Source organism: Rhea americana, unplaced genomic scaffold (genome assembly GCF_003343005.1).
Source record: "Rhea americana isolate MKP2758 unplaced genomic scaffold, rheAme1 scaffold_42, whole genome shotgun sequence".
In the NCBI taxonomy this organism is placed as follows: domain Eukaryota; kingdom Metazoa; phylum Chordata; class Aves; order Rheiformes; family Rheidae; genus Rhea; species Rhea americana.
The window spans coordinates 2,367,572-2,379,339 of NW_028186557.1; the positions used below are offsets into that span (position 1 = coordinate 2,367,572).

Consider the following 11,768-nt stretch of genomic DNA (forward strand, 5'->3'; position numbering starts at 1 on the left):
TTTGTGACTCACATTTACATTTAGCAAAGCTCTGTTACTGCTACTTTTCCATGCTTTCTTCAGTGTCTCTAAGCAACCTATGGAACTACTCCCCCCCCCCTCCCCCTGCCGTTTTAACATCAAATAATTATTCTTCTCCATCAGGATTTATAGTAGCCATAACTTCAAGGATAAGGCCAGATTGGTCAGGTCCTATTTATTATTTTAAGAATTGCCTGGGCAGAGAAAGGGGGGAATGTTTGAAGGATTTATGTGTGATTTTGAAGTTAGTGTTTTTTTTTTTTCCTCTCCCTCTCTACAGATTAAACTCCATAAGTCTACTGCAGCTCACTCCAAGAATTACTTATTTCAGCCACTTTTACTAGGATACTAATTAAAATAGTATGCCTGGTTAATACAACAGTATATGAATTGGGAAGATCTTAGCAGCCATGAATTTAAATGAGTACTATTTCATCTGTCATTAATACCAGAGATGATTCCAGCTGGCCAATAACTGTAAATCATATGTGGGTCACTTAAGTTTTCCTGCTTCTTGTAATGTGGATATTCACTCAGGTAACTTGCTGCCTGCTGAACTTAGAGCGCATTACAGAGGAACTTACAGCTCCAAATAAGACAGTTTTTAGAGGTCAGGACACCTGAAATAAAGTCCACAGAGTAACAGMACTACTGTCAAATTGGAGGATATGAATTTTCTATGGAGAAATGAAAAGGGTAACCCAAGAGGCCAGCTCAAGAGCTTGCTGGAGGACTAAGAAAAGCTCAATCCACTCTTCCCTGTAATATGTCTACAAGACTCCTCACTGTCTTACAGAAGCATCACCTTATTAAACACAGTTAAGCATAAAAGGGTTCCCCCTGCCACCTGGAACTTAGAACTTCATTACTAAAAGTTCCTCTACTGAAGATGGGAGAGAAAAAAAAAAGTCCCTGAAAAGCAGGCCATCCAAAGGTCCTAGCATAGTAGGTATGCAGTAGCTCTGTTGCTTTCATCCAGAGAAATTTTTAAGTTTTGAACGCTTAAAGGTTGTGCATTACAAGTCTTTAATACTCAGTAGCAGCTGTGTATGTTCAAAACATGTTATTTGCATAAAGCTTGAACTCTGGCTTGGTGCACCTGCATGCCTTCCCTTCTCTTTATGCAAGTACTGCTCCAAGTGTAAGAAGCACACAACCCTATTCTGCTCTCCATTAAATAACAGGTTTTAGCGGGTAACGAACAGTCTCTATTTAAGTTCATTAATTCTCTCAGTCTGAAAAGCATTCTTCTTAGTGAACAGTAAAGATTATTTTAAAAGTGTTAAACTTCTGTAACACTATATTGATTTCAAAAGTCTTAAGTCTAATAAAACAAATTCCCATTTTTGGATGTGGATATGCCAGTGCTTAAATTCTAGAAAAATAAAGATGTCTTAAGTTGTTACAGCACATGAATTTCAGGAAGGAATTTAACCATGGCCAAAATAAATCCTGCACTAAGACACTCCACATTAAGAAATATTTCAGTGCAAAAGAAATCTAAAATAGTTCAAAGAGTGCACAGAATATGTTGACCATAGTTGCACATTACAAGACTGTATTGGTAGCATGACCTTTTAAAATGGCCAAATGAGAAAGGTCACATAGTCAAAGTTACCGAGCCAACAGCACAAGCATGTTGAGAAAAAGCTTCCCTTATCATTGAGTACCAGCTTGGTTTTTCACCATGCAGTTTTTGTGACAAAAAAAACCCCACAAAACACACACCTATCTTTAATTGATCAGTCTTGGGGAATTTTTAGTTTTCCTGCTTTCCAGTATTACCTTGATAGTGCTTCCAGAGACAAGCCTTTAAGCTGTTCATAAGAAGAATCTTTCCACTCTAAAGGAACACAAGTACGCAGTCTTCTCACTTTGAAGTATGCTAACTGGTGTAATAACTGGTTTAAAAATTTAACGTCTTTGGCCAGCTGTAGTACAACATTGTCTAGGAGACTTTAGTACTAAATAGGCTCAAATAATTAACTTGAAGATGTTAAGGTCAAGGTAAGGAAGCAATGATTTCCAATCAATTCTAAGTTAAAAAGGGAACACTGATGAACAATAACCACTAACAAAAATATAAATTATCTCATTTCTCTCAGATAACACACTCCCCAAGGGGGCCTGGTCCACATATAGTTTATTGATGTAAGAAAACAATACAGTTAGTGTTAGATCCAACCACAAAGAGCAAAAGAATGAGTGAATGAAGGTTTTGTACAGTACATATAGGAAAATAAGATGTTTGTGCCAACTATATATTCCTAAATAAAAAGACTTCTAAGTATATTCAAGTTATTGAAATCTACATGAAAACATGGATGTTAATAGCAACAAGGTGCATAAAACCAAAACATCAAAATATCGAGCTACTCAATGATGTACTAGAAAAACTCTGCTAACAATGCATGATGTTTTACAATCTGCTTGAAATATCACCTATACCACACAGGGTAAGCTGAACATTTAGATTTAAGATCATACACACTATTAGCATTAACTTCAACAACTACAGGCAGGATTTTTTTTTTTAAGCTGGCAAAGTGACTACTTTAAGAACATCAAACTCTCTATAAATTGAGAATGTATCCAAATAAAATGCTGCTAGCCCTTTCCAGATAAAGCCTTCCCTTTTGACTAATCGCACTCATTTAAGTCAAAAGCATAAGACAGCATTTAAGAACAATTTATATTACAAATGACTAAAATAATGACATAATCCAGGTGTTAAACATGATTTCATAGGCAAACAAAAAGAATCCTTCTTAAAAACTAGTTTTTATAGACGCAGAATATATTGCATGAGGAACTGCTGGTATTTTTTAAGAAAATATATTGTGCGATTGTGGCTACAATGCACTGCTGCAAAGCATTGTTGTTTCTTATAAAATTATTAAAATAAAACTTATTTGAACGTAAAGAATAAGAGAGCACAAGTCTTCCAACTACTTATGAAGAGCAGGATGGAAGTATTGCCAGTTTTTCCTGTGTTGACATTTTACTCATGATAAGTTTTGGTGATCAACTCCCCAGCCAAAAAATAAATATTTTTTTAGAATCAGGTGCATATTTCAAAGCTGCTACTGCAAGTGTGTTTTAAATGTAATGGACTTAAAGTGTATGTACCAAAGAATTATAAAAATGCACTATAAGTTGAGTTATTGTTACATAAAGAACACATTAAAAAGACTGTCAAAATAAGTAGAAAGGGGATCAAAACTGAACTAACTGAATTAGTGCAGTACTGTAGCCAGGCTTCTAAAATCAGATATAGAAAATATAAATAGACTGCTTTAGGTGATGATTCACCAGTGTCCAAAAAAGGAATAAGTACTGTGAAAGCTCAGTTAACTTGATCCAGAGCTCTGAGCAGTTCTTCACCCTGTAGCAGGTTTCTGTTGCCTTGTACGGGAGCATTTACTTCACAGTCGTAACTCGTGAGTTGGGGTAGTCCACTCTCATCCATCGACTGCCCTAGAAGTTTACTTGCTATGTCTATAGAGGGAGGAGGGGAGGGGAAAAGTGCACTTTATTGACCATGCTTCACCTTTCTCCCAAAATTGTTCAGAAAGGAGGCAAGTTGGGATACTTAAGGCACTCGGTTTTCTTTCACACACACAACCCCCTATGTATTAAAAAAAAAAAAATACTAACCAGTTGATAGTAGAATGATTGTCTTTTGCTCCACTCCATTTTGACCGTTTGTTTTGCAACCCTTTACACGTTTCCAAGCAAGTGATGCATTTGCTCCACRATCACCTGTTTGCTGCAATAAAGACCCCTAGAAAGAAGTAAAACAAACTTCTTTATTGAATGCTATATCCTTCCACATTTCTATTCCAAACTAACAGTACTTGTCAACTGATGGCTAATGTAGGTATTGCTACAATTTAAAGTGGACTTCCTTCAGACCTTGGGGAAAATATATTTCTATGTACATTGGTCTTAAACCATTTAAAAGAAAGTGAAATCAGATTTCAAGACATTGCCTCTCTTACAGAAAAGAGCTACTAAATCCTGGTTATTCTCAGCTACCATGCTCAAGATTAGCATGTACATGTACACATACACACCCATTAAATCATCACTGCTCTAGCCTGAGTAAGCATCAAGTTTTCACTGAAGTCTCTAATGGTTTTTCACACTGGAATTATTAGCGTGAATACAAGATTCAGGAACCTTGGTAGATTACTACTTAAATCTAGACAGAATCAAAATTCTACTTGCATTCCAATTATTGCAGCCAAACTGTTTGGCTTAAATCCTGTGAGGAATACAGCCCTGATCCATTCTATTACAGATACGGCTCCTTAACATTTTGTTTTGACAGCGGTGTACAAGATATAGAGATCCAAAGGCTTTTAAAAGAAGCTCCATTTAACTTATCTAAGTTAGAAAAAACTGGCACCAAATCAGAAAGATGAGATGGAAGGAAAAAACACCAACTTAATAGCAAGTTCGCTAGCAACAGTAGTTGAATTTGCAGTTTTGTCTTGTTAGTAGTACAGCCAGTTGCACAAGGAAGAAAAAGTAACTCAGGATGGTGCCATTATCCTAGATACTTGAAATATTCAAGGACATACATTTTCATGATATGAAACATCCATGCAAGTCAAGAAAATTGTGTAATAGAAGTTACAGAGTTAAATGGCTCAGAAGTTGCATTTCATAGTAAGGTCAGGCACCTACATCGTTGCTGGTTTATTTTTTATTGTGAATGCAGTACAGTACTTCACGTGAAGAAAGATGTAGCTTGTGTTTTACTCTGTAATGATTTGGATCATTATTTCATAATCTTACTATAACACAGCATGCCCTTGCCTTATTCTCCTGTTTTGGTAGCAAACTAAAGTGGTATTTTACTTAGTCTTCATTTAATTTCACTATTATTCCAAAATAAGTTCCCCCTTCCATACAGTTAGGAAGTCATGAAAGATATTTGCACAATCCCAGAATACCATGTAATATAAACCTGCATTTAATGTAATTTTTCTTGTGTGCAGTACAAGGCCTAGTTCACACACCCAGAAATCCATTCTAGAGAGAGAAGCCAAATGATACAAAAGTCTGCCTCAAGTCATGTCAGTAACACCCAGCTACAGTAAAAATTTGACCTCTGACTGCAGAAAAAGTCAAAATATTCAGAACACTTTTGTCAGATACAGAAAAAAGGAGAAGGTTTAGCAAAGGATGAAATACATACCTATAAGCATTAAAAGGGTACTAAATATAGAGGCCTGAACACTTCCTGTAGCAGCTAATACATGTTTATGTTCTATTTTGCATGTTTTGTCAGTAATATTGTATGACAGCAGTAGCACTTACATAAGAAAGAAGCAACAAAAGGCAATAAAACTTGTAGAGCTGTGAATTCTTACAAAGCTACTGGACGGTAAAGAACAACATGCATGAAAGTGCAAAGCATTAGAGAATGGAAATACTGAAATATTATGGAGAGATTTTTGTTTGTTTGTTTTTTTTTTTTGTTTTTTTTNTTTAAGAGTAAGCTCTGCTAACCTCATACAAAGAGCCTGGATGTGTCAATGCTTTTCCCAGCTCTCATAGGGAAGATCAATAGTAAGATAGTATAGAGTGATTACTGTCATCTCCAGAAGCAGAATGCTAATACAGCATTCATACGGTTTATAATTCAGCATACCACTGCTCTCTAAGACATGCTGCATGGCTGTATCTAGGAGATGGACCACAAGAGAAACAAAGACTCAAGGGCTACCTTGCAGCAGAGGAACTAAGAATAAACTGTAAAACCTTTTAAGAGAAGTAAGAATTTGCAATGAAGACAAGAAGAAAGATACAGTATTGTAACAGCTAAGCCTGAGACTCCAAAATACTAAGGACTGATAGTGATAGAAAGTTCAGAGAAACAAAATACCCTCCCAGAAGGTAGCAAGCTGGATACCCCAATTAAGGGGGTGGGAGTGGGGAAACACACACACAAACACACACACACACACACACACACTTTACATAAAAGGTTGCTTTTGAACAGCTAAGACAAATGATGAACTACTTGCATACACCAGTACTGGAGAGAGAGTGCATGTAATGAAAGTAGTAGTAATACAAGTTTGCTAGGATGTATGAATTTATTCACTTATGTTCAGCTGGTATTTGTCATCTGTCTCAGACTTGGGGGGGGGAGTGACAGAAACATAAAGAACACCATCTCCCATACTGACAAATATGGAACTAAAGTTTGAAACAAAGGTGAAAGAAGTATGTCAATTTTAAATTTAAGTATGATTTCTTAGATTTCTGAACATTCTACTAAAAGAGAATGCCTTTTTGCATGCATGTTCACAGAAGACTATCTTCTACCTAATCACGAAATGTGCTTAGGTATAGAGGGCACTTTTGAAACACCTGACAGTAAAAGAGAACTAAAATCAGCATCTGAATATAGGAGGGAATTTTACTATCAAATAATCATCTTTAATCCCAAGATTCCACTGCATTCTGATAGCTAAACTCAGGATTCTGCACTGAAGCCTAATTTCAGAAATTGCAAGGTTAAAAGTGAATATTTTAAAATATGGTAAAACAAAACTCACAATTCCAACTGCCTGAAAAAGTGAACCATCATGTTCCATTTTTCGTTTTCTCTGAGCATTATGCAAAGCTAGCATCTTTGGATTTAGTTCTTCATCCATTGCAGTAGATCTAAGAAAAATTGATTCAGTCTGTTAAGAAGTTTCTACTATCCTCAAGCCATTCTTCTTGTGTGGACACTTTATATATAAATATGACAGAACTGAATTTATATAGTATAATAGTTTTTTTTTCTTTTTTTTTGTCAAGTGACTCATTTCAACAGTTACTGACTGTGTATAGCAAACGTTTAAGTCTAAGTCTTGCTGTAAGACTCAGAAAGACAACAATTTTAAAGGCTTTCTAGAAAAAATAAAGCATAAAAGTTCAGCAATTCACTGTCTTTCTACAGAAAGAAGGGAGGGAAGGGTGAGAAAAAGGAGTCTTGTTTCCATTTTGAGTATTTACATGTACAGATAAAGCTTTTGTGTGTCAAAGATCTGGTGTTCTGATTTTGTAGAATTTTCTATCATGATAAATATCTGCTATGTATGCTATGCAACTATTATGACATACCATTTTTATGCAATATGGCTTGTTTTAAAAGCATTACATGTAACAGACTGTAGTTGTCTCTTGCATCGTAATAAATTGGACCAGAAATGCATCAGAGATATTGCATCTTATAATTAACTACTTATAAATTGCCTACTGTATTATTTTTAAAAGGTTGTAAGTTGGGTGCAAGAGCAGAACAAAATTATGAACACAGTTTTCTTATAGCAGCTGCCCACTTATGTAAGACACCTATGTAAAAGCTACCACTAAAAACCTGTTGAGAAGTTAACTTCAGGGAAACTTACTGTACCGAGAATATCTTGTTTGAAATATCTAGATTTAAATGTATCAATTCCTACATTGAAATAGAATGCAGAAGACAGCAATACAGTTACACTATTTCAAAGTGTATTTTACCTAACTTCTTGAACAGATACTAGGGCTTAAGTTTAACTTTTAAAATACCTTTTATTCAGAGTGACTGTTAGCAAACTGGGTGCTCCCGGACAGGATTTCTCCGTCTGATCCAACGTTCCTTTTCCTGCTCTTATTGGAGATGCAGTTCGACTCCTGTTTCCACCATATGGCGATCCCGGGGCACTACTCGTTTCGCTGATTATGTGGACAGGAGATGAAGGAACAATYAGTGTCTTCACGTCATCCACACGTTCTGTCACTGGTTTTATTTCATCAGCAGCAGTTGATGGCGTTTGAGTCTGCTGAAATATGGTAATGGTGGCTGCATTCTGAGAGCTGGAAGAACTGCTTTCCAGTGGAGATAGCTGATCAAAGGAGCGCAGCTGGAAGTCRTCATCCATTGGGATATAAGGAGCCAACATCTCCAAATCTAAATCAGTTTCCTAGAAAACATATGAGGTAAAACTCATAATACATCAGAATATCTCAGCTAGGACTTCACAACCCCATTAAGGCTCTTCCTCTTACCAAGTATTTAGAATAGTTTCCTGCAATCTCTTATTTTAATAAAAGTCTGATTACATAAGAGGAGGGAGGTTCCTGAAAACATTAAAAGAGAGAGACAAAAACCAAAAAAGAGCACATTGTGAATGTACGAATTAAGATGAGTCAGCAGTTTAAATGAATGTACATTACCTGAGTAGAGAATGGATTTTTTGCTTCTGTATCTATTGCAAAGAGTTTCTCCACTAATTCCAGTTTGAATTCGTTAGCCATATCATTATCCACATCAAAGCAATAGTCATTGGGACTACTGGGCTGTAAAAATATTTCAGATGCAGTTTTTAAGTTTGTCATTATATTATTTGGCATTATTTCTACAGACTCTGAAAAAAGTACTAGTGTAAAAGAATTAATTGCAACCTGTAGCTGCACAAAACTAAAATAGGAGAGCAAAAAACATTTACACATTTTCTGCACACATTCAAATTGACTTCGTTTGGGAAGCGCGTGATTAGCTTGAACTTTGAAGGAACACCTACAGTAATTTATTGAATCTATTTTGCTATTTATGGTAGTTGTTTCTGAATTACCCTTTTCTGTGAAGGCTAGTCTCAAACTGTTCATATTTCTGTCACATGTGGTATTGAATGCACTTTAATTAAAGAATTTTCAGTATGAAAATTTTATCTTTTTCCCCCTCAGATCATGGTGCAAGCTTAACTAAGCCACAGCTTGCAAATTCCTGTCTTAGCTGTATCATTAATCTTGCCCCAAAAGCCCCAGCAGCACATGCATTTTAATGACAGTGTATCCAAATTACATAACTAACCTCAGGTGAACTTTGGCTGGTACTCGCATCTGAAGGGCTGGTTGGTTGCTCTTGCACCTGAGGCATGGTAAAAGAAAGTTCTAGTGGCTCTGTGTTTGGCTCCAGCTTTGATACAACTTCTCTATTGAGTGCAGGATCAGCATTGCTACGAAGTGGCTTTGTAGTTTCAGAGGCAGGCAGTGGGGACATTGCCATATTTATATTCTGCAATTTCTCACTGGATGAGGGGAGCATTACATCATTATACAAAGGAACTTCATCACATTGTTGTTCATCAGACTCTACAAAAATTAAAAGAAACCATCAACCTAAGTAAAAGTATGAGTGTGTCTATGGACCTCATTAAATTTAAACAGTGGCTGAAATATCATTAGGCAAGTGACAGTGCAGGTWATTTTCCAAAGCATACTGCAGAACATTAACTTTACTAATAATAAATAAGCATGCTCTGTAATTTAAACACACACCCACCATTGCTGCTGAAATCTAAAGAGATAATTGTGTCTCCAGCAGCTGGGGCCAGCACTGTTAAAGCATCTGGTTCCTGTTTAAGTTTTTCAAAGAGGCTGTTGGTATCATCCAGTTCAGCTTTGCTGAATATTTTGGTCATTTTCATATCAGGAGACTCCACTGGTTTCAGCATACACTCAGTTTGTCCAAGGGAAAAAATCAAATCTTTCTGAACAATTCCACTGTCAGACAAAAAGGAAGACCATTATTAAGAACAGYTAAAAGGAATGATTTCAGTGTTAATAAGTTGCAAGTCATGACAATGACTAGGACAACAGTTTTAAGATTCTGTTTTTCCTATTCACGCCTTCCTCAAATGTTATTTATATACAAAGCAAGCACTAGTTGTAGTGCCATAAAAAGGCAACAAATAAATAGACATGCTTTCTTGAAAGCATCAAAAAAAAAAAAAAAAAAAAAAAAAAAAAAAAAAAAAAAAAAAAAAAAAAAAAAGAAAGAAAGAAAGAAAAAAAGAAAGAAAGAAAGAAAGAAAGAAAGAAAGAAAAAACCTAAGCATTTCCCTGAACTTTTTTTTAAAGTGAACATACTATATTAGCAGACTGGCATTGTTATATTCAGTACAGTTTTGAAAACTAAAAATTTAGGATTGTGTAGTTGCACAAAATTATTTAACAAATCTGCCTTAAGTTCAAGCTTTCAATTAAAAAAGGAATTTTGGTGAAAAAAAGATAAATGGGCTTAGCAAAGACATCAATAGTGATGCTGTCTCAGTGATTAAAAATCACCAGAAAATAGACAGCTTCAGACTGTGGACAATGATTAAGTAGATGTCTAAGATGCAAATATACTTTCACATGCTTCCATTGTCATGGTCCAGAAGAGCCTGGCCTACTCATTTGCTTGCAGAGCTCTCCCTACTGCATCACTAGATTAAAAAAAAAAGTGTGTGGGTTTTTTTTTTCTTGTTTTAAACACAACTCCTAATCCTATGATGGGCAGTACTCTAAGCAAAAAATTTACTGGTAAAAAAATATTAACATCACAACATATTCAACAGGGGACCGGATATTCAACAAGTAAAATATATATATACATATATATGTGTGTGTATATATATATATATATACACACATATATATATACATGCATATACATACACACACACACACACACACCATGAGACTCCATCTTCAATAAAAGTCATGGGGGAAAAAAGGGGACAGCGACGTCCACTCAACTTACCTCAACACGTAGTTTACGCATACTATGCACTGTGGCTGAGAATTCTTAGTGTTGTATATAACAGTTGCTTGAGTCTCAACCCAGACATAGCCACCTTGTTTAGCAAGCATTCTGTACTGTCCTGTTGTCACCTGCCCCTTTGTGAACACTTAAAAACAAAAAGGACATCAGCTTTAATTACAGGCAGGAAAAAAACAAACAAACAAACAAACAAAAATGGCTTTCAAGAAAAGTATTCACTGAAGACTCATATCCGCAATTAAAAGAAAACCCTCTTTATTCTGCTGCTTTCCCCAGTGCCGAATCTCATCTTTAGCAGTTGGAGAGTTTTAAATACATCTTTTCACTTACTGTCATGGTGCGTTTTGGTTAGGTGATCAGAATCCAGCGCATGATAGTACTCATAAATGGAACGACCCAAGAGTTCCTCTGGTTCATATCCCATCAACTCTGTAATTCTTTAAAAAGAGGGGGGAAAAAATGCTAAGTAAAAGCAGACAGAGAGTAGCACTAATACTCATTTTGGATGCTTGCAGATCTAGAGAGATCTTTGAGTCACTTCCATACACATTAGCAGCAATGTTGAKTCACTGAATTTTCATTTTGAAGTAAATTTTTTTTTTCTTCTTCAGAAGAGAATTTTCATCAGACACAGAATTTTACTTCTCATGAGGATATTTGTAAACTTGTCCACCACAGGAYAGGATTTAAGTAAATCTCCACTTTCTAGACTCTTTTGCTTAAAAGTTAAGACTACCTTCTTATAGACTAGATTATCAACTTTAATACAAAAATGTAATAAAATACATATTTTAACAACTTCAAACATGCAACTAAAAGAAACAGGAATCATTTTTTTTCCACCAACCACAACTGTCAGCTTTTAAAGAAAACAGTATTTTCTTCAGCCCCTAGAGGGCAGTGCTAAATAGGAGGAAACATTTATTTGCTATTTGTCCTATTCTACATGTAGAATTTGACCAAATATGTACGTTATGCGAAAGCTTAAGTCCTAGAAAGGTAAAGTTATAACAGAGGGCAGAAAATAGCTCACACCTTCTGCAATAACTAAGTAAAAAAATATTTTGTCATAAAGAAAACAAAGCTCATAGCAGGCAGTAACAAAAAATACCCAATTAAAAAAAAAAAAAAAAAAAAAAAAAAAAAAAAAAAA

General features: G+C 35.5%; 1 protein-coding gene and 1 long non-coding RNA gene across 3 annotated transcripts in view; one reads left to right on the forward strand and one right to left on the reverse strand.

The window, feature by feature from the left end:
- Window positions 1-2,147: 2,147 nt before the first annotated feature.
- The window catches only part of HIF1A (hypoxia inducible factor 1 subunit alpha), a 15,318-nt gene continuing 5,697 nt past the window's right edge, over window positions 2,148-11,768 (reverse strand). The window contains exons 6-14 of one of the 2 annotated variants that reach the window (XM_085315040.1): window positions 10,946-11,052; window positions 10,595-10,742; window positions 9,353-9,573; window positions 8,882-9,162; window positions 8,245-8,367; window positions 7,597-7,991; window positions 6,597-6,705; window positions 3,679-3,805; window positions 2,148-3,519 (exon numbers count right to left, since the gene is read on the reverse strand). In XM_085315040.1, coding sequence (XP_085171166.1) covers window positions 3,368-3,519; window positions 3,679-3,805; window positions 6,597-6,705; window positions 7,597-7,991; window positions 8,245-8,367; window positions 8,882-9,162; window positions 9,353-9,573; window positions 10,595-10,742; window positions 10,946-11,052 — 1,663 coding nt within the window. In that variant the 3' untranslated portion in view covers window positions 2,148-3,367. The remainder of the gene's footprint in view (window positions 3,520-3,678; window positions 3,806-6,596; window positions 6,706-7,596; window positions 7,992-8,244; window positions 8,368-8,881; window positions 9,163-9,352; window positions 9,574-10,594; window positions 10,743-10,945; window positions 11,053-11,768) is intronic. The other variant, XR_014897056.1, reaches the window with a different exon arrangement.
- Window positions 7,917-11,768, forward strand: part of LOC146590141 (uncharacterized) — an 8,136-nt gene continuing 4,284 nt past the window's right edge. The window contains exon 1 of the long non-coding RNA XR_014897057.1: window positions 7,917-8,007. This is a non-coding gene — a long non-coding RNA (uncharacterized LOC146590141). The remainder of the gene's footprint in view (window positions 8,008-11,768) is intronic.